At 41.0% G+C, this 22,988-nt stretch overlaps 1 protein-coding gene across 2 annotated transcripts; it reads left to right on the top strand.

Moving 5' to 3' along the window:
• Positions 1-11,927: 11,927 nt before the first annotated feature.
• Positions 11,928-22,968, top strand: usf1 (upstream transcription factor 1). Of its 2 annotated transcripts, XM_044202075.1 has the most exons (11): positions 11,928-11,984; positions 12,658-12,705; positions 12,859-12,908; positions 13,417-13,529; positions 14,479-14,592; positions 17,226-17,379; positions 17,716-17,803; positions 17,940-17,998; positions 18,114-18,208; positions 18,587-18,715; positions 22,127-22,968. In XM_044202075.1, the coding sequence occupies exons 2-11, from the start codon at positions 12,698-12,700 to the stop codon at positions 22,214-22,216; spliced, it is 900 nt and encodes a 299-aa protein (XP_044058010.1). In that variant the 5' UTR covers positions 11,928-11,984; positions 12,658-12,697; the 3' UTR covers positions 22,217-22,968. The 2 variants fall into 2 exon arrangements, with proteins under 2 accessions (XP_044058010.1, XP_044058009.1); XM_044202074.1 differs by having other exon boundaries at positions 11,967-12,705.
• The last annotated feature ends 20 nt before the right edge of the window (positions 22,969-22,988 follow it).

The following is a 22,988-nucleotide window of genomic DNA, read 5'->3' as shown; positions in this document are numbered from 1 at the left end:
CCAGGATGAAAACTAAGGGGGACAGAGCTCTTGCCATCAGGGCCCCAAGGCTCTGGAACAACCTGCCCAAAGAAATTAGGTTGTCTGAGTCAGTGTCTTCAAGTCAAGTCTCTTTGCAAAACACATTTTTATCTGAAAGCATATCCTGATTTTACCTAAAATGGCTGTTTATTTTATTGCTTTTGTGTATTTTATGTATTTTAATTCTTTATATTTCGTCATTCACTGTGGTATTTTATTTCTCTTGTTGTGAAGCACTTTGAACTTTGTTTTGATAAGTGCTCTATAAATATTTTTTTATTATTATTATATTATTATAAGCCACCAAGTGTATGTAGATATGATTTTCATGCACAGACTGGCTGAGGGGAAGGGGGTAAAATTAATTGAGGGTTAGGGTTCGTTGCTTTACTATAATACCAGAACACATGAGCTATCAGAGCAATGTCCATACCACACTGATATGAGATAGCTGGTCATGATAATAATAATTATATAGCACTTTTTAAAACACATAGTTACAAAGTGCTTCATAGATAGGATAAAACAGACACATACAAAAACAAGTATACATACATACAGCTGATGAAACTCCACTCAAACAAGGCTGCAGGCCCCGATGGCGTTTGCCATGTTCTGTGGAAGACATCTTGCCTCGTTCCTGTGCCGAAGATGCCGCATCCCAGTGGCTCCAAGGACTACAGACCGGTGGCACTGACCTCCCACATAATGAAGACCCTGGAGAGACCGGTGCTGGAACAACTGCGGCCCATGGTCAGACCCCTCCTGGACCCCCTTCAGTTCGCCTACCAGCCCTGTCTGTGAGTTGAGGATGCCATCATCTTCCTGCTGAACCGCAACTACACCCTCCTGGACAAGCCGGAAAGCACGGTGAGGATCATGTTTTTTGACTTCTCCAGTGCTTTCAACACCATCCGGCTAGCCCTGCTGGGTGAGAAGCTGATAGCGATGCAGGTGGATGCCTTGGGTCTTCGATTGTCGACTACCTGACTGGCAGACCACAGCATGTGCATCTGCAGCACTGTGTTTCGGACAGCGTGGTCAGCAACACTGGGGCCCTTCAGAGGACTGTTCTCTCTCCCTTCCTCTTCACCATCTACACCACATACTTCAGCTACCACACAGAGTCCTGCCACCTTCAGAAGTTTTCTGATGACTCTGCTGTGGTGGGAAGTATCAGTGGTGGTGACGAGGCTGAGTACAAGGCTGTAGTGGGTAACTTTGTCTCATGGTGTGAGCAGAACCATCTGCAGCTCAATGCGACAAAGTCAAAGGAGCTGTTTGTAGACCTACGAAGGGCCAAGGCACCAGTGACCCCTGTTTCCATCCAGGGGGTCAGTGTGGACATTGTAGAGGAGTGCAAGTACTTGGGAGTACACATGGACAATAAACTGGACTGGGAACACTCAAGCTATTTACAGGAAGGGCCAGAGCCGCCTCTATTTTCTGAGGAGGCTGAGGTCCTTCAACATCTGCCGGACAATGCTGAGGAGGTTTTATGAGTCTGTGGTGGCCAGTGCTATCCTGCATGCTGTTGCATGCTGGGGCAGCAGGTTGAGGATAGCGGACGCTAACAGACTCAACAAACTGATTCGTAAGGCCAGTTGTGGGGGTGGACTCTCTGTCGGTGGTGTCAGAGAGGAGGATGCCGGCCAAAATACATCTTGGATAGTGTCTCCCACCCACTCCATGACGTGCTGGTCAAACAAAGAAGTAACTTCAGCGAAAGACTCATCCCCCAAAATGCACCACAGGAAGGGACTTTAACTCCTCCCTCTAAGCGTCAGTCTATATAACCTTAAGTCACTAAACTGGACATTGGACCGTTAACATCACTGCAATACTTGAAATAATTGTGCAATATTCTCTGTTTAATACTACTGTGCAATACTCTGTTTTCGGTTTAATTTATTGATATTTATTCATACTTCTATTATTGCTGTGCAATATCCACCGTCTCATAATCATCTTAATAAGCTACACTTAACTTGACAGTACTCATTATTGCATTATTACTGTCGTATGGGTTGTGTAGTGCTATGTGGACCCAAATGCAGATGACCAGGAAGCGGTATGAGGTAAAGTAGCCAGATGGCTATAGTGTTTATTGGGGTTGGTGGTTTACAGGCAGGTACAGGCAGACAGACCAATAGGCAGACAGTGCAACAAACGAAAGGCAGATAGGTTACCGACTGGTATTGGTGGAAGCAGGGAAGTGAGTCCAAGGTGGCAAAACAGTTCAAATAGGGAGCAGGCAAGGGCCAGGTGGGAGACTTTGGGCAGACGGACCGGGGCTGGACATGTGTGGAGCTGAGGACCTCGGGTGGACGGCCCGGGGGCTGGACAGGTGTGGAGCTGATCTCCTGAGGTCTGTGATGAAGATTGACACCATCTGGAGGCCTGGTGGAATGCCGGTGACACAGGAGGAAGGTCACAGGAGGCCGGCGGCAAAGACGGAGAGTCATAGGAGGCCGGCGGTGAAGATGGAGAGTCACTGGAGGCCGGCGGCAAAGACTGAGACCTTCTGGAGGCCAGCGATTCAGTGACGTGCTGCGACCTAGCAGATGGTTCTGCGGCGTGTTGTGGTCCAACCGGGGCAGGAGGCGGCTGCAATCCAGCGGCAACTAGGGATGGCTGCTGCTGCGATCCAACCAGGACAGGAGGCGACTGCGATCCAGCGGTGGCAAGGGGTTGGTGCTGCTGCGATCCAGCCGGGAGTCCAGGGACAGGGGGCTGCTGAGATCCAGCAAGGTACCCAGGGACTGGGGGCTGCTGCGATCCAGCAAAAAGTCCAGCAAAGAGTCCATGGACAGGGGGCTGCTGCAATCCAGCAGGGCACCCAGGGACACATACAAGGTGAGGAACACTCACTAGACAGGAACAAAACTCAAGACAGGAACAAAACTCAAGGCAGGAATCACTCAAGGCAGGAATCACTCAAGGCAGGAATCACTCAAGGCAGGAATCACTCAAGGCAGGAATCACTCAAGGCAGGAACAACACCATGTGTAACAACAATGACCCAACACTGAACAAAGACAGAGACACGGACTAAATACCCTAGGGGAGGTGAAACAACGAGATACAGGTGCAAACAATCAAGGAAGGGCCAACATTCAAAACTGGAGGGAAAACAAAGACAGGAAGTAAAACCACAAGACACACAAGGGAAGGAACACACTACAAAATAAAACAGGAAATGAAAAACCTTAAACTACCACAATTACCTATTACTTATATTATTACATTGTATTATTATACCATACATACTTATCAATCTATCAACCTCTAAATCCACTAAGGTACTTACACTTATTTTAGCTTTTATACTTATATCCACTTTGTACTTAATTTATCTTACCTGTATTATAGTGTATTATATTTTGATTTGCTTAGTAGTTCTATTCCTGTGTGCATTGACGTGATAGCGAGCAGCTGTAACAAAAGAGTTTCCCCTTGGGGATCAATAAAGTATTTCTGATTCTGATTCTGATATATACATACACACATACTAACAAATATATATGCATGATACATAGACAGAATTAAAGCACACAACCAAAAATAAACAAAACTAAACGTAAAACAGAGAGCATTTATGAAAAGGCTAACCTATAGAAATTAATTTTCAGCAGCCGTTTAAAACAAACCACAGATTCAGCAAATCTGATGGAATGGGGAAGGCTGTTCCAAAGTTTGGGAGCTACCGCAAAAGCACGGTCCCCTCTGGAATTAAAGTAGGAATGGGGAACAGATAAAAGGCCTTGATCAGATGATCAGAGAGGCCAACAGCTGGAATAGAGGCTCAACAATTCTGCTATATATGCAGGCTCCAGGCCATGCAAGGCCTTGTATGTGATTAGTAAGATTTTGAAGTTGATTCTGTTTTTTATAGGAGCCAATGAAGAGAGGCAAGAATTGGGGTGCGGCAAGTAGTTTTTGTTGGTTTTTGCAATATTTCTCAACTGAAAAAAACAAGACTGAATGAGTTTAGTAATATGAGGTTCAAAGTTCAAGTGCTGGTCAAAAAGAATACAAAGATTCTTAGAGGCGGTCTTGATGTTGCTAGTGAGGGGGCCAATATAGTGACTGACCTCCTTAGTAAACAGGACCTGTTTTGTCAGAATTGAGATGGGCGACATTTTGAGACATCCGAACTGCAACCAAAGCTATGTAGTCATGAAGGGTGGTAAGGTTATTGAGGTTATTAGGTTTGACTGAGAAGTAAAGCTATGTGTCATCGGTATAGCAATGGTAAGAGATACCACTGGAGGAGGTATGCAGATGACCCAGAGGTAGCATCTATAATGAGAACAGAATAGGTCCAAGGATCGACCCCTGAGGGACCCACATAACAGAGGAGCGGAGGAAGACACAAAAATGTTGATAAAAAACCAGTTGATAGATATAGGGAATTAGATTTATGATTATCGATTTTGACAAGTTGGGAGCAGAATGAGAGGTAGGTCAGATTTCTTATTTTTCACCTTTATTTATTCAGGGGGAGTTTCATTTAGAGGGCATTCTTTTTCAGGAACACCCTGATCACATTCACACAGTTACACATTCACACCTGGAACACACCTGACGAGTACAACCACAGTGTGATCTGCTGGCCACTGAGGAGCTCCACTGGAGGAGTTGGGGTTAAGGGCCTTGCTCAAGGGCACCTCAGTGGTGGTAATGAGGGAGGGGCAAGCGCTGCCTTTCACTTTCCCCCCCTGCCAGTCCAGTGGGATTTGGCAAGGTTGAAAAACTCTGGGGAAAAATTTAAATTTATGCAGTAGGATGATATGATTAATGATTTTGAATGCTTTCTGTAAATCAAGGAACACAGCTCCCACAACCATGCGGTTGTCCATTGATGCCTTAACTTTTTCTATGAAGTAGCATCTAGCTGTTTCTGTTGAGTGATTAGCCCTGAATCCAAATAGCAGGGGAAGGAGCTATTGTTGAGTCAACGATTTGTTTGGCAACCAGTTTTTCAAATACCTTTGATACTATGGGTAAAATATTGATGGGCCTTTAGCTAGAGGTCAGAAGAGGGTCACTGCCATTGCATCTGACATCAGCAACCCTAATGTGTCATCAGTTTGTTAATAAACTAAAGAGGTTTAAATGTCTCAGACTCCCCACCAGTCATTTCTAGATATGTTATGACCTGGATGACCCAGAATCTTCTAAAAAAACACCCAAATAAATGGCTGGATCCCTGTCTGCATATGCATCACGGAGTAGACTTTGCAGCACTCAAAGTTTATTGTAACCTCCAATCTTGATATTAAATCTAACTCCTTTGAGGCTATTCTATTAAAACCATCTCCATCAACTAAGATTTGATTTGCCCATGGAAACATACTCTAATCATTCCACCTTGTGGTTCTCTTTAGGCCACCTAGTCCTTATTCACAATTTTTAGAAGAGTTTGGAGAATTTCTCTCAGACCTTGTTACTCATTCTGTTGAGATATTAATTATTGATGATTTGAATATTCACCTGAATAAGGCCTTCGATCCTCTAAGTGAAGCCTTTCTGACACATCTGGATACTTTTGATTTCACTCAGTTTGTACATGAACCTATTCACTCCAGTGGTAATACTTGACTTTCACTGCAGCAATAGCATCTGTTTTTGTTCTAAATTTGTTCAAAATTGTTCTAGTGAATTAAACTCAGCTCTCTAGCCTCCTGGATTTGCACCTCTTTATTCCAAAGCAAGACGGTCTAAGAGGTCTACACTCTGGCTTGCCAAAGAAACACATGCTCTTAAAGCTGGGGTATGCGATTCTAATCTAATACACGTCTTTTTGTCAAATTCAGAGAATATCTCCTCACGGTCCGCTAGCTGTCTGTTCTGTGTGTGCGCTGAAAAAAACTCAGGTATTTGTACACAGCCCTGGCTCTGTAAATGGGAAACAAACAAAGTGGCTCGGACAGCCATTATTTTGTGTGTCAGGTAACGTTAAATGACTTGCCCACGGACATTCAGCTTACTTTCTACTTTGCCAAGATTTGCTGTTGTTGTGATGTTAGCTATAGTAGCAGCAGAGTTGTGTGTATCGCTGTCTGGAGCTGCTGTGCTGGCTCTGGGAAATGTCTCATCCTCTCTGGCTGTTAGCTTCGCAGCTGCTACTGTAGCTACAGTCTGCTAACCCACAACCTAGCTAACGTTAGTTACATTACTTGCTGTGTCGTTGTTTGCTCTATATCATGATATTTGTCATGGTATTGGATTTTGCCAGAATTGCATACCCCACCTATAAACAGGCCTGTGGGAGAATGGAACGTAAATGGTGTAAATCAAAAGTAGAAGTTTTCTACCTCTCATGGCATGAGTGTGTATTAAATTACAAGCGTGCTCTGTCCGCTGCCAAAGCAGCCTACTTCTCTCGCTTAAAACAGTAACAATAAAGACAATCCTAGATTTCTCTTTGACACTGTAACAACACTTACAACAGCCGCCTGTTAGCAGCTCACCCTTTACAGCTCTTGATTTTTGCAAAAAAATAGATGAGATTAGATACAAAATTAGTTCCTCGTCTCCAGCTACTTCTGTAAGATCAGAAGTGCAACATTCATGTGTTGAATCCCAGTTAGTCTCCGTTCTTACAAATTTTGAGACTATATCTCTCAAAACATTGTCAAAGCTGGTGCTAACTTCTAAACCAACCACCTGCCTCCTTGACCCACTAAAATGTTTAAAGATCTATATTTTTGGGACCTCAATGCTGAATATTGCTAATTTGTCACTTACAACTAGCATCATTATCGACCAGTCTCTGACCTCCATTTTTTTTCAAAAACTACTAGAAAAAGTTGTGTCTCAGCAACTTTCAGCCAACATACTTAACAAAGCAATCTTGTTTAATCTTTACAGTCTGCTTTGAGGGTCTGTCACGCCACTGAAACTGCACTTACTAAAGTGGTAAATGATCTTCTGCTTACCATGGATTCAGATTCCACCTCAGTACTCTATTGCTGGATCTCAGTGAAGCTTTTGACACCATAGATCACCTAGACCGACTGGAAAATCATTTTGGCATCTCTGGCCTGCCCATTGCGTGGTTAACGTCCTGCCTATCTGAAAGAACACAGTGTGTATTCTATAATAATACTACAATAATAACCTCCTCGTTGACATTAGACAGTGTGACTCAGGTGGGGCCTTTAATCCAAACTTAAAACTCATCTTTTCACCTCAACCTTCAGTTAGCTGCTTATTTTTGATAACCTTGTACCTGTTACCATTATCCTTCTGGCGGGTCGCCTCAGTCTCAATGAATCTGTTAAGCCTAGTCCATGTTTGTCCTGCCGATGAGAATACTGTAAACGTTCTGAAAACCACTGCATCTCTGTAACCCTTTCTTTTTGTATCCCACAAGCACACCTGTGTCTAACTCTCGCTCTCTCTCTTCTCTCTATCTGTGGTGTGCTGTTATGCTGTTATGGTTATACCAAGGTAGGTATAACTCATACATCTGCATCTGGGGCATCTGGGGGGGTTTTGAAAAATCATGACATTAGTTTCCTTCATATTTACTGCCAGGGCCCAGTTCTGACAGTACTTTTCTACTATGTCCAGCTGTTGCTGTAGTCCTTGTTCAGTAGGAGACAGCAGAACAAGGTCAAACAGAGACTTCACCTCTCTGTCTAGGAGGGAGAGGCCACATTGATCCAACTGTACAGCAAGTTTATTTATATATACATTAAATAAAGTCGAGATTAAATTGCAGCCTTGTCAAACACATCTTCTCTGGGTGAAGGATTCAGTTTGTTTGTCTGGTCTGACCTGCTGTCTTTCATTCCATTAAAGACTCTCAGTACATCGATCTCAGCTTGGTCTTCAAGATGCCAGGACCTCTTGCTGACCTATTGTGGAACCAAATATGGCTACAGAGGACCACATCAGCTGCAATGCCATTGCTGTAACAAGGCAGGAATATCATGGAGTGAATATGATCTGATGACCACCAGAGGGAGACAGTCACCAATGGGAGAATCAAATTGGGGTCTTTAAGTGAAAGAGGTGATAGTGAGGTGTGTGTACTGGCTCTTCTTGCAACCACACATTTTATTACAGAACTCAAGAGTTAATCCCCACAAGCTCTATCTGCAGTCTGGTTTGTCTGGTCTTCTTTCCCTTTGCTGTCTGATATCCAAACTGCCTTTACACATTAATTTCTACACATGACTCAAGACTGAATCCTTAGAATCCACACTGTAACTAGGCAGATATATAGACCAAGGAGCAATTCTTTCAATATGACTTTGAATTGTATCTTTGGCTCCCCATCTATTATTGGTATTATCTTGCAACTGTGTGAACAGTTGCAAATATTTGTGATTTTACTGAAATAAAAACTGCTTGGTTCATTCAGATAATACCTTCAGACAATAGCAGCTAATGTTTAGCATATTTAGCCTACTTTATAAATGACTCATGGTTGGGGGATTAGATTGACTATGAAAAGAATGACTGATTTTTCTGTTGATCTGCTAACTAATTAACTGACTAATTGTTTCAGCACTATCACAGGGTCTTAAGCTAATTTACTAAAATTACCCCATTGGAAACTGTTCAACACTGACTTTTATAATCACAGGTTTTACTTTCCCCTTGAATGACATCATCTGATAAGCGTCTCTCACTGAAAAGTCATAAATGTGGACTATTGCAGTGGAAACCACTAAAACAACAAACTTTTTTCCTTAATCCTTCCCACTCTCTAACTCAGCAAAGGTTGCATTTATGGAGGACTAATCTCTACAGAGCGTTATTATTTTATGATAGAGACACACATGTGGCTGCTACGAGACAAGTACTTAATGATAAAGTAACCACATCCTTTATTGACACCAGTCCCATTGCATCTGACATCAGCAACCTTAATGTGTCATGAGTTTGTGAATGATCTAAAGAAGTTTAAATGTCTGGGACTCCCCACCAGTCACTTCTAGATATGTTATGACCTGGATGACCCACTCTTCCTAATAAAAAAAAACACCCACATAAAAGACTGTATAACAATTCAATATTTTACTTGGGGCCTGCATTGAAAAATGTGTGTTGGTGACAGAAGTCGGAAATGGCTGGAATATCATGAGCACAAGTCCCTGTCTGCATATGCATCGCAGAGTAGACAACACTCACAGGCTCATGTTTATAGAGCCAGTTTCCCACACAAGTTGCTGCACTGGTTTAGCTCAGCGGTTACTTCGAACAGCAATTGTGCCGATCTCTTTCCCTCCCCGGGATCGAACCACGGGCGCTGTCCAGTGTTTTCTCTCCCTCTGATTCAAAACGGCACCACAATAGCTAACTTTTACAGTAATGTCTTCTTTAAGAGACTGACCTGCTGTCCTTCATTCTGTTAAATGCCCACATAAACACCACAGTTACATTAACTATAGCTGCCTCAGTTTGGTGAATGAAAGAGTAAACACTTATTACCGCATGTCAGTGCAGCAGAGTAGCTGTGATAGAACACCAAGGGCTATTGTTGATTTTGTTGCTGTTAATTGTATTTCCTCTGAGGTTGTATTTCTGTAAGGTACCTATAAATGTCACAGTGAATTAATTTTTGAGAATTTGCGGTAATAGCACCGTCAGACGCCCATCTGATACTCGCCTCAACAGTGAACCCTCTCGGCTTCAATGTCGTCTGTTTTATTAATTTTACCTGGGTCAAGCTAGCAGGATTTAGGTCTTCCGGTTGTATCAAAGTAACATATTTCGGCATTTATATAGGCTATGATAACAAATATATATAGTATATATACAGTACGTTGAGCAATACATTTGAGAGACGGTGTTTCATGATATTATAAGATATTGTTTGTGCAACGTGCCATTTACTTAACACATTCCATAATAAAATATGCGGCCCAACCGCAAAGGGGCACAAGCCAGTGTCTTCTTGTGCCAGTCCCAAGTCTGGATAAATGCAGAGGGTTGTGTCAGGAAGGGCATCCGACGTAAAACACATGCCAAATTAAAAATGCGACTCGTGACAATGACTTCGGTCGGGTCCCGGGTTAACAACGACCGTACTTGTATGCTAGGTTGGACACTAAAGAGGGAGAGGTGGATTTGTACAGGTTGGCCAGACAAAGAGATAGAGATGGGAAGGATGTGCAGCAGGTCGGGGTGATTAAAGATAAGGATGGAAATGTATTGACAGGTGCCAGGAGTGTGATGGGAAGATGGAAGGAGTACTTTGAAGAGTTGATGAATGAGGAAAATGAACGAAGAGTAGAAGAGGTGACTGGTGTGGAGCAGGAAGTAGCAAAGATTAGCAAGAGTGAAGTGAGGAGGACGTTGAAGAGGATGAAGAGTGGAAAGGCAGTTGGTCCTGATGACATACCTGTGGAGGTATGGAAGTGTCTAGGAGAGGTGGCAGTAGAGTTTCTGACTAGTTTGTTTAACAAGATCTTGGAAAGTGAGAGGATGCCCAAGGAATGGAGGAGAAGTGTACTGGTGCCAATTTTTAAGAACAAGGGCGATGTGCAGAACTGTGGCAACTACAGAGGAATAAAACTGATGAGCCATACAATGAAGGTGTGGGAAAGAGCAGTGGAAGCTAGCCTAAGGGCAGAGGTGAGCATTTGTGAGCAGCAATATGGTTTCATGCCTAGAAAGAGTACAACAGATGCAGTATTTGCTTTGAGGATGCTGATGGAGAAGTACAGAGAAGGTCATAGGGAGTTGCATTGTGTCTTCGTAGATTTAGGGAAAGCGTATGACAGGGTGCTGAGAGAGGAGCTGTGGTATTGTATGAGGAAGTCTGGAGTGGCAGAGAAGTATGTTAGAGTGGTGCAGGACATGTATGAAAGCTGTAAGACCGTGGTGAGGTGTGCTGTAGGTGTGACAGAGGAGTTCAAGGTGGAGGTGGGTGTGCATCAAGGATCGGCTCTGAGCCCCTTCGATGTTGTACAGCTTAGAGACTGAAGAAAAGACAAGAGGCAGAGCTGGAGGTAGCAGAGCTTAAGATGTCGAGGTTCTCTTTGGGAGTGACGAGGACGGAAAGGATCAGGAATGAGGACATCAGAGGGACAGCTCATGTTAGATGTTTCGGAGATAAAGTCAGAGAGGCCAGATTGAGGTGGTTTGGACATGTTCAGAGGAGAGACTGTGAATATATTGGTAGAAGGATGCTGAGGTTGGAGCTGCCAGGCAGGAGGTCTAGAGGAAGACCAAAGAGGAGATTTATGGATGTAGTGAGAGAGGACATGAAGTTAATTGGTGTGAGTGAAGAGGACGCAGAGGACAGGGTTAGATGGAGGCACATGATTCGCTGTGGCGACCCCTGAAAGGGAACAGCCGAAAGGAAAAGAAGGAGTATTAGGGGAGCACCCAAGCTAGCATTTTACAAATCTACCAAAAATATTAACAGCTGTTATAGATTAACTTTGCTTTCTGATATCCTGTCTGCAATAGCAGATAAACACAGTGTAAAATAATATTTAAATTGATAAATTATGCACACAGTGCATATCCTAGAATATCAAAAAGCAAAGTTAAACTATAACATTGCAACTCAGAGCGTGCCACCTATTTTATTTTATTATTTAGGGTAACCACTTTCAATTGAACAAGTGATCTTTTGTTGTCCCCTAATAATGGGCGTCCTGTTTCCTCTGTCCCGGTAAATTTATACAGCACTGCTAACAATATTCTCAGGCTTGGAAATGATAAAAATCACCACACACAATTTAGGCCGTAAACTCTCTGCTGTAACCCAGTAATTCAGACATATAGTTCCCTACTGCCCCAGCTCCACCGAAAATGTGGCAGTATCGACCTCAGACCACGGGTCAGATATTCATATTGCTTTGTTAAGTAAAATATATGTTCAAGAATTATGAACTGATCTGGTACCGTGGTGAATTAATTTCCTGTCGCGCATGCGTATAGCGTCACGACGATAGTCTGTTGACAAATATCGGGGGAGGGATCACTGCGGCGTAAGTAGATCTTTGTTCAGACTGGCATATATTCAACATAATTTAGCACTGTGTGCATAATTTATCTATTTAAATAACATTTTACACTACATTTGTCTACTGTTGCGGACACTGCCACCACAAAGCTAGTGGAAAGGAAAGTGCTTTGTTAAACATCTGTAAAAACCGCTGGGGCCGAGTGGTAATGTAGCAGAAAGGTAGGATCCGTGTCGAGCTAGCCACAACGGAGTACATGATTTCCGGTGCGAATTCCCAAAGACAAATACGTGTATACTTATCTATTACGAGTAAAAGAGCATAACAATTAAAGACCACATGTAGGAATAATTTTGAAGTAAATGAAAACGCGCTTCCATAATACTGCTTTCCATCGTACATATGAACGGCCACGTACTTTTTGTTTGATACGCTCTAGTTTCATGCTTAAATTTTGAAGGCAAAGACGGCCAGTTTCCGTTATTACCCGTGGTAACGTTCGCCCTGACTCAGCTCGCACAGCCTCACAGCTAGCTACCAACAACCCCTTTCTCATTCCGTTCCAGACTGAATCTTCTGCTTTAGGGTCACTGTCGTTTAAAATCATATCGATAGTCAATTTTCTATAGTTTCGAGCAAAGCTCATTCAGTCTATTTGTCAAACTTATGAACTTGTTTCACTGTCTGGCTGTGGGAGCGAGTGAAGGCGGTCTCCTCGTCCAAGACTGTCGGCAGAAATGAAGAGGTGAGTGGGACGGTAACATGCGCCATTGTCAACTAATAACAACAAATACGTTGATAGACTAGTCTACCAGTCCACTGACTAGCTAGTAGTTAATTAATTAATTTGCTAATTTAACCACAGCATGACTCCTCTCTTGTATTTCCATGTGTGCAGCCAACAGAAAAGCCCTGAACCTGATGGGAGTGTTACCGTCAACGAGGAAGGTAAAACAAAAAACCTTACTAATATTACTCATTATATGGATGTTTTCATCATTATTGTGTTGTAAAAAGGTATTTAAAGTTATTAAAAATGTACCAAGGGAATATTACGGTATTTGTATGTGCTTTCATGAGTCAAACACCCCAGTTTCAGGTACTGTCTTAGAAAGTTTAAAACTCCTTCATTGGTCGCGGTTCCAGCTTTTAATGTTATCATATGTCGCCAATGTATCTGAAGTGTCATAGCCCAATCCAGTGAAACCATTTAAAGCCACTATGAGTGCAGGTACTGGACATTTTAAACATGAAAACATGCTGTGTATGTGCTTGCTGTATATCATTTCCTTACACTCTTTTAAGTTCATAACCTGCAAGAGCACACATGGTTGTGTGAGGATACCCGAAGCACAAATAATACGGTTTTAAGTTGTCTTAAGGCTAATCTTTCCATGAGCTATTTTGGATATCTATAAAGTTGACTAATATTTCTTGTGGCTTTGTGCTCCTTCAGGGTCCGTAGCCACGGCAGAGGACCCAGCAGCTATTGCCACCATTCAGTCTGCTGCCACCTTCACTGACCAACCCATCAAATATCTCTTCAAGACAGAAGGAGCAGGCGGACAGGTAGGAAAGAGTATTGACAAAAACATAAGGTCATGTCAGTTAACCTGTGAGGTGTTATTTCAAATCTAGCGAGGCGCTATTTCCATTAAGAAGCACTTGAGCTGACATATTCACTGTGATATATTGCACATAACCACAAAAACACTAATGTAAGGTTGCAGGGGGAAATTGTAATTCAGTGGAAATATTTCTCAAGTTACAGCACACAGACAGCAATCAGACAGACCTCAGCATGACAACAAAATTAGATTAATGATTAATATTGTAGATACAGAACTGAAAAGTAAGGACAAAGCACACTGGAGTGAATTTTATTGAACATTTGTGAACAGAAATGTAGTGTGATTTAGTTTGTTCCACTAGTTGGATTGAGGCAAATTAAGTAGTTTCCCAAATGTCACTATAGACATCCCCTCCTGAATCCTCAAGATCTTTACAATACCTTGGGGGTCACATGACTGACGACTGTAGCCAAAAGGGACCCCCTCTCCACTGCACTCAACCCCCTAAAAAAACAAAACAAACAAAAAGTAAGGTCCAAACAGTCATCACAAGGTCCCACCTCAGGCTGTCCTTGTTGATCAGGTTCACAGAACACTTCTGCTATAGTCACAGGAACAGAATTTGTCATTTGTAAGTAGAAAATAGCATTTGAGACAAAACAAAAGATTGTAATGGAAATTTAAGCAGTTAAAATATATTTACAGGTCATTGCATACATGCAAACATATTTTAACAAGTGCATTTCTTGTATGTGACTTCACATTTCTTAAAAATTGTGCCAGTCACATTACTTCCTGGTCTCAGTGCTCATGACCCACTTCACTTAATGAAGGCCTAAAAGTAGAAGTTAGATTTAGATTCTATATCTGTATTCTCTACAGTTGTGTATATGTCACCTCAGTGATAATGAAATATTGACCACTCAGTGTAATGTGTTGTGTCCCAGGTGACCTACAGAGTAATCCAGGTTTCAGATGGCCAGTTGGAGGGTCAGACAGATGGAGCTGCAGCGGTCAGCCTGGTCGCTGGTTTCCCTGCAACCACTCAGACTGTCACACAGGTGAGAACAGCACTGACCAACTGTATGAGCATGAATTTCTGATCTCTGTGAAAGACAAAAGTACAGCCACCTTACAAACCTGATGTGTTTGAAACTAAAATCAATCGATTGCAAGTGGAGTATTACATCAAAACACGTATTTAGTAAAGCAGAAAAATCCACCAAAAAACAATTAAGCACTTTCACTGTGTTTTAGGGTCAGTTTTATAGAGGCATCCCAAGCCGATCCTAAGGAATCAGGGCCGATATTCATATTTGAAAGGATATATTTATTATATATTTGAATGGATCAGTATCGGCTATAATAAAGTCGATCAAAATCTGATCCTTTCTTTACTGTACTCTACTGTGTTTTGTCATCTCAGCCTGCTAGAGCTGCAGCGCTGCTTTCCTTTACCACAGTAAACACACCTCTACAGTGTGAGCGATTCGCTGCATGTGCAAGTGAAAATCAGTGTGTGAATGTGGAAAACGTATTTGGGCGCACCGGTATTTATCGTGTGCAAAACCCTCAGGTAGGAGTTTCTTTTTTTTTCCCTCTGGTTAAAATGACAAACGTTGCTGGACGTCACTAATTCATGGTAATGCCGTGAGTAACTTGATGGCGGGCCAAAATGAAACTTGTCTGTTGTCTGGTTAAAGTGCTCTCTGCAGCCGGCGTCTGTACTCAGCCAAAGATCTTTTGTGATGGAAGAAGCTCCTCTCTGTAACATCACACAACTGTGAGGGGACTGCGTGTTTTTGTAGTTCTCACAACTAAGGCAGAGTGAGACGTCTTCTCTCTAGCTGATGGCAACACATCAGTTTTAGGAGGCGACAGTTGAACTTTCAGTCATATCGTATCAATAATTGAATAATAATTGAATAATAATCATTTCTAAGCTTAATTGTTTTTAACCAAGACATCCAGTATTTCGATCAACTAGCTGGTGAAAAATAAGTGGACTAGATTATGTAGTCTACAACTGTTATTTCAATGTGTTGGATACATATTTAATCAACATTTATGGAAATGTAATATAATATCGGATTGGACTTGGTATCAGCAGATACCCAATATTAGAGGACTTGGATCGGGACATCCCTACCATTTTGTTCGTTGGTGGCTTAGGATGTCTTGGCAAATCTAAGCTTTGTAATGCAACATCTACGGTGGCCGACAAGGGCAAACGCAATGCAACTTAAGAAAACACAAGCAAATTAAAAAAACATCTACATTCATTTGACAACACATGTGCAGCATTTAGAAAACATGCTGCAAATAGAGAAATGCACTGCAAAAACACACAACACAACCAAATACACAAATGCGCTACAAAAAAAAAATGCGTTTCCTGCATTAAACCCTGATTGTCAAAGCAGCTTCATTAGTGATTTAATACCTGTAAGATAATTTGGGGATGTCTTTCCAAAACATAGCCTGTCAAGTTTTGGTGAATCAGTTCTATTTGTGACACACGGCTGTGTTGTGTGTATTTGCAGCGTGTTTTCTAAATGCTGCGAATGTGTTGTCAAATTAATGAAGATGTTTTTTAAATGTGCTTGTGTTTTGTCTATTTGCATGTGTTTTCTTAAGTTGCAGTGTGTTTGCCCTTTTCGGCCACCGTAAACACCAACCCCAAAAAACTTTCTTTTTTTTTTTTAAACACAGAACACAAGTCTTTTCTTGTCTGGATAAAAACTGACTTCCTTGATATAGAGGCAGATGAGGTTACAGGTTGAACAAGTTAAGTTACACCCCCTCATGACTGATATTCTAATTTAATTACTTATTAAAAGATGATACATTTGAGTTTAGGAGAGTTGGAAGGTGGAACCTTACTTTTATGTGACCTTGATTAACTGCTAGTGGTGGCCAGTAGGCATTACAAGTCATTGATTAACTGATCTCCCCCTCTGATCCAGAGCAAGGCTTAATCAGGCCACTGATATTTTCTGTTTCTCAAAGTTGATGTAATAACAAAATGTGTTTTGTTCAAAGATAATGTGATATGATATGTATATGATAATGTCTTTGCATTATAAAAAACACCCTTTAAATACTTTTTTTGCTGCTAAAATGTAATAACTGTACTTGATGCTTCTAACAGCAGCAAGACACATGTGCTGTGCAATTTTTATATTTACTTGGACTTTTTACTGCAACTTCATTGTCCCCTCACTTTATTTATGACTTTTTTTTTATCTCAGTACATTTTATATTACAAATTATGTTTTGTATATGTAGTACCTTTTTGCTTAGTTTTTGTATGTATTAGATGCTCATAGTATACAGTATTTTAGTTATTTATCTATACTATACATCTGTTCTTGTATTTCTGCTGCTGTGACTGATATTATATACTCATATTCAGCATTTAGTATAGAAATGCTGTTTCAGAGGCTTTTAAATCCACCAGAGATGAAAGTAGTTTTTCTGGTAAAACAAAAAGTTAAAAATTTGCAGGTGGTTCTGGATATTGTTATATTTAATGATGGAGACTTACAGTTTCTATCTGTCCACAGTGGTAACTGCCTTGACAGTAGCTTGCAGATTTCAAAATGCCTGATAGATTTTATCTCTCATTTCTTTAGTACCAGTTGAACAGTGCAACACAAGACTAACAGTGGACTTCATGTCTCTTTGATGTCAGGCTGTGTTCTCCCAGTCTGAGGGGTTGGAGGGAGACGGCAGCACAGAGACACAGTACACCTACTACCCCGCCACCATAGCAGACGCCACCACTGGCACCATGGTGACCACAGTGCAGGCCTCTGACACACTGCTAGGCCAGACCACACCCACAGGTAATTACTGCCCATATATAAAGCCTGGCACATAGCTATGACAAAGCGTACATATACTAAAGCTTATGCTGTTATCTTCTTCCTCGAAAAATACAGTACAGTGCCATTTTCATTTGACACTGGCTTTGTAAAATCTAAATAATAATTATGAACTTAAAATATAATAGCTAATAATTTATACAATTTAATAAATGAAATAGGAGTCTTTTTTTTTTTAAATTGCCCATAATTTAAAGGGTTTACGGTGCGTGAATTCTTTATTATGTTCATTATAACAATCTATATATCTACTTATACTTATTCTCTGCAGCTGACAGTAAACCTTTTGTTTTATAGGGCAGCTTTATGTGATGATGTCACCCCAGGAAGTTTTGACGGCTTCCAATCAAAGGACAATCGCACCTCGCACTCAGCCATACATAGCGTAATTGCATCATAATTTAACAGAATTACAGCACTGTTGCATCTAATTTGAAGTTATAAATTTCAGCTAAATGTTGAAAATCTTCTATCCAGCTTTTTGAGCCAACTTAATATCTTTGTTCTAACATGTTTTCTAGAAAGCAAGAGGCTCCTCGGGCTTCCAGAGATGAGAAACGGCGAGCCCAGCACAATGAAGGTTAGTGCTTAAATCCAGTGTGAGAAGTTGGAGATATAGCTGTTGTTTTACTACAAATATCTGAGCAGGTATGAATGATAGAGTAAAGTCACAAATTCAAATGTTGTTCCAACAGTTGAGCGCCGGCGCAGGGACAAGATCAACAACTGGATTGTGCAGCTGTCAAAGACCATCCCAGACTGTAACATTGACTATACCAAGACAGGACAGGTGAGTTTAGCACAGACTCAAACTCCACTCTGCCTATCATTCAGGCAAAGATGATAAATCTAGTGAAAGTATGTTACTCTTCACAAACAGTTTGTATTCCCAAAAGGACAAACTTCACATAATTACGACGGTGTAGTTCCTCATTCGTCCAGGAGTGTTCTATCGTAGAAAAGGTTTCAGTCGTAGTCACCTGGACACTGTTTTCAGAATTGAGAATGACTTCCGGATGGGAGCTGAAACGTCTTGATTCTGAAAACAGTGTCCAGATGACTACGACTGAAACCTTTTCTACGATTCACATAATTACATTAGAAAGGATTGAGAAAGAAAAGCTGAGGAGATTTCTGAATTTTTAAGTTCTCTTGTGCTTTGTCTCAGAGTAAAGGAGGAATCTTGTCCAAAGCCTGCGAGTACATCAAGGAACTCCGACAGAGCAACCTAAAGCTGGGGGAAGATATCAGCACTCTTGATCGTCTCAGGATTGACAACCAGCTACTTAGACAGGAGGTATGTCTGTATGTGTTTTCGGTTTGCCAGTACTTTGTGGCTAAAGCTGTCAAGTGTCATTACTTTTTGCCACTTTTTGGCCATTTAGCTCATTCTCAGACTAGAAAGTAGAAAGAAATGGTAAAGATATAGTTCAGTTTTATTTATATAACGCCATTTCATAACAGAAGTTAACTCATTGCACTTTTCCTATAGAGCAGGTCTAGACCGTACTCTTTATAATATTATGGCACAATGTAAATACCACCTAGAATTTTTTAAATAGTAGAAATGTAGAAATTGTAGTGTTAATATTAATAAATTAATGATAATAGGAATGACATATAATATCAGTATTAGTAACAGAGCCAATAACAACAACTGTAGTAGCTGTTGTCGAGCAGGAAAAAGGGGCCAGCAAGTGGCCCACAACCACAGATCCAGTCTCTGCAGCTCCGGAGGCAGAAATACCTGCTGAAAGTGACAGAAGGAGAGAGGAGAGAAATGAGAAGGCACAGAACTACGGGAGAGAGATGTCAAGTTAGTAACATGCAGTAATGGGATAAAAATGCATACAGATGGAGAGGGAAAGAAGGAGAGAGGAAAGAGATGCATCATGTGAAGTCTTCCGGCAGTCTAGGCCTATAGCAGCATAACTAAGGGATGGTTCAGGGCTCACCTGCGCCAGCCCTAACTATAAGGTTTATCAAAGAGGAAAGTCTTAAGCCTACTCTTAAATGTGGAGATGGTGTCTGCCTCCTGAACCCAAACTAGGACCTGATTCCACAGGAGAAGAGCTTGATAACTGAAGGCTCTGGCCTTCAGAAGGCTCTTCAGAAGGCTCTTTTGGAGACTCTAGGAATCACAAGTAACCCTGCATCCTGGGAGCGCAGTGTTCTAGTTGGGTAATAAGGTATTATGAGATCTTTAAGATACGATTGTGCCAGACCATTAAGAGCTTTGTAGGTGAGGAGAAGGATTTTAAATTCTATTCTGGATTTTACAGGGAGCCATTGCGGAGAAGCTAATATTGGAGAAATATGATCTCTTTTCCTAGTTCTTGTCAGTACACGTGCCACAGCATTCTGGATCAACTGGAGAGTCTTAAGGGACTTATTCGGGCAGCCTGATAATAAGGAACTGCAATAGTCCAACCTAGAAGTAACAAATGCATGCTCTAGTTTTTTGGCATCATTTTGAGACAGGATGTGCCTGATTTTTGTAACATTGCGTAGGTGAAAGAAGACAGTGGGTGGAAGTTTGTTTAATGTGGGAGTTAAAGGATCAATCCTGATCAAAGATAACTCTGAGGTTCCTTACAGTGGTGCTGGAGGCCAGGGCAATGCCCTCTAGAGTAACTATATCTTTAGATAATGTGTCTTGGAGGTGTTTGGGGCCAAGTACAGTTCAGTTCAGTTTTGTCTCAGTTTAACATTAGAAAATTGCAGGTCATCCAGGTCTTTATGTCCTTAAGGCATGCTTGAACTTTAGCTAACTGGTTAGTTACATCTGGCTTGATCGATACATATAATTGGGTATCATCCGCATAACAATGAAAGTTTATGGAGTGTTTCCTAATAATATTGCCTAGAGGAAGCATATATAAGGTGAATAGAATCGGTCCAAGCACAGAACCTTGTGGAACTCCGTGACTAACTTTGGCGTGCACGGAGATCGAAACTGAGATCGATCTGATAGATAGGATTTAAACCAGCTTAGTGCGGCTCCTTTAATGCCAATTACATGTTCCAGTCTCTGTAATAGGATGTGAGGATCAATGGTGTCAAACGCAGCACTAAGATCTAACAAGACAAGTACAAAGACAAGTCCATTGTCTGATGCAATTAAAAGGTAATTTGTAATTTTCACCAGTGCTGTCTCTGTGCTATGATGCACTCTAAATCCTGACTGACAATCCTCAAATAAACTATTGTTATTTAGAAAGTCACACAACTGATTGGCGACTGCTTTCTGAGAGTGGGCTTTTCAAGAAGCTGTTTAATTACAGCTACTTTAAAGGATTGTGCTACATAGCCTATTAATAAAGACAGATTGATCATATCCAGTAAAGAAGTGCTAACTAAGAGTAAAACGTCTTTAAGCAGCCTAGTTGGAATGGGGTCTAAGAGACAGGTTGATGGCTTAGATGAATTAATCGTCGAAGTTAGTTGAAGAAGGTCGATAGGAGCAAAGCAGTCAAAATATATATCAGGTTTTACAGTTGTTTCTAAGGTTCCTGTGTTTGAAGATAAGTAAGGCAGGACTTGAATTTTTTCGCTAATAGTTAAAATTTTATTATTAAAGAAACTCATGAAGTCGTTACTACTGAGGGCTATAGGAAGACATGGTTCAATAGAGCTATGACTGTCTGTCAGCCTGGCTACAGTGCTTAAAAGAAACCTGGGGTTGTTATTATTTACTTCTGTTAATGATGAGTAGTAAGCTGCTCTGGCATTATGGAGGGCTTTCCTATATGTTTTAAGACTGTCTTGCCAGACTAAATGAGATTCTTCCAGGTTGTTGGAACACCATTTTCTTTCAAGTTTTTGTGATGTTTGCTTTAATTTGCGGGTTTGGGAGTTATACCATGGAGCTAACCTTCTTTGTTTTATTATCTTCTTTTTTTAGAGGAGTGATAGAATCGAGTGTCGTTCGCAGTGAGCCTGCAGCACTATCAACTAGATGGTCAATTTGGGAGGGGCTGTGATTTGCATAGCAGTCCTCTGTTATATTGAGACATAACATTGAATTAAATGCAGATGGGATCGCTTATTTGAATCTAGCCACAGCAATATCAGATAGACATCTAGAGTAAGAGTTTTTGCCTAATGGTGTGTAGTCCAGTAATAGCAGTTCAAAAGATATTAAATAATAATAACGGTCCAGTAAAGAAGGATTCGTATCTGGGGCATCAGACACTTTTCTTGGACGCTTCTTAAGTTTCACTCCTAGTTGCTGTAGTCTACTCCGTCGCTACGGATGCATCATCTCCGTTCAGTTTCAATTCAAGTGGCTTTATTTTCATGACTGCATACAATACAATGCCAAAGCATATTAACACAAACTATACAATCATAATAAACAAATAATGCTCAATAATAAACATTCTCTCCAATGGACCTTTTCTTTTTTTTTTACAGCAATCGTGGATCACAGAGCTCTCTACATGGCTCTAGGTTGCTCCGCTTCTGCTCTGGCAAACCAGTCATTGCTGGTTGGCGTAAAACGCTTAATTACCGGTGCGCCAGTGCAGGAATGTTGCCATACCAGATTTAAAAACTCTGTAAACTTCCAAATACAGAAAGATTTACCTGGTGCTGATAGGCTTAATCAGCATTGTGTGAACTCTTTGGCAAGGGCTTGAATGTAACAGACGTTCATTTATATGTAAAACTTTATTGCAACTGTATTATCTGTGTTGCTGTTGCTCAGGTGGAAGACTGGAAGTCCAAGAATCAGATCCTGAGGAACCTGCTGCGACAGCATGGAATTGTGGGATCATCCAGCACAGATCCCCAGTGAGAAGCCTGTTGCCAACGGGTATTTGAAGACAACCACGTATAGGCCAAAAGAGTACTTGAAATGCTTTGAGATACTTTATTTGTGATCGAGTGTGCATGAAATAGGGGGAAATAATTGAATATTATCATTAATATTCAAATCCAGCTTCTGTGCTAAATGACACCTTTGAATATTATCTTTGAAGCTTTTTACAAAATCGAACTCCTTTGCCTGGTGAATACAGCCCAACCACAATAACATGATGGAAAAATGTAACATCAACTTGAGTTTCAAAAATCAAATTAGCCCTCATAGAATGCCTTCCTCCACAAACATTATGATTGTTCATTAACCTCCAGTACAGTAAGCTCTAAAACATGACCAACTACTCATGTCAGTTTCTTTTTCTTAACCCCTGCAGTACTGTGCTTCTGTATCAAATGCACTCATGTTAATGTCTCAGAAAAACATTGTATTCATGCTTTGACTTTTCATCTTTTATCAATATCACTTTGACCAGTTGATACCAAGTTTGTCATCCAGTTCATAGTTCAGTTCTTTTGCTTTGTATTTTTGTATGTTTCATGAAACCTCACTGGGGACAATAATTGCATTGCAACAATGTAACTAACTAAATGAACAGGGGTTGTTAAGCATTGCATTGTAAGTAGGCTATGTATGTCTTTATAGTAAAAAAAAAAAAAACTCAAACAATATACTGTTTGTCATAAACCATGTTCAGTTGTTTATTAAAGTTGGTACATTGGTTAAAACATGTAGAACAATTTTTTAT

The sequence above is a fragment of the Siniperca chuatsi genome, linkage group LG7 (genome assembly GCF_020085105.1).
Source record: "Siniperca chuatsi isolate FFG_IHB_CAS linkage group LG7, ASM2008510v1, whole genome shotgun sequence".
NCBI lineage: Eukaryota > Metazoa > Chordata > Actinopteri > Centrarchiformes > Sinipercidae > Siniperca > Siniperca chuatsi.
Note: the sequence above shows the minus strand (reverse complement) of the source record. Positions and strands in the feature narration are given on the sequence as shown.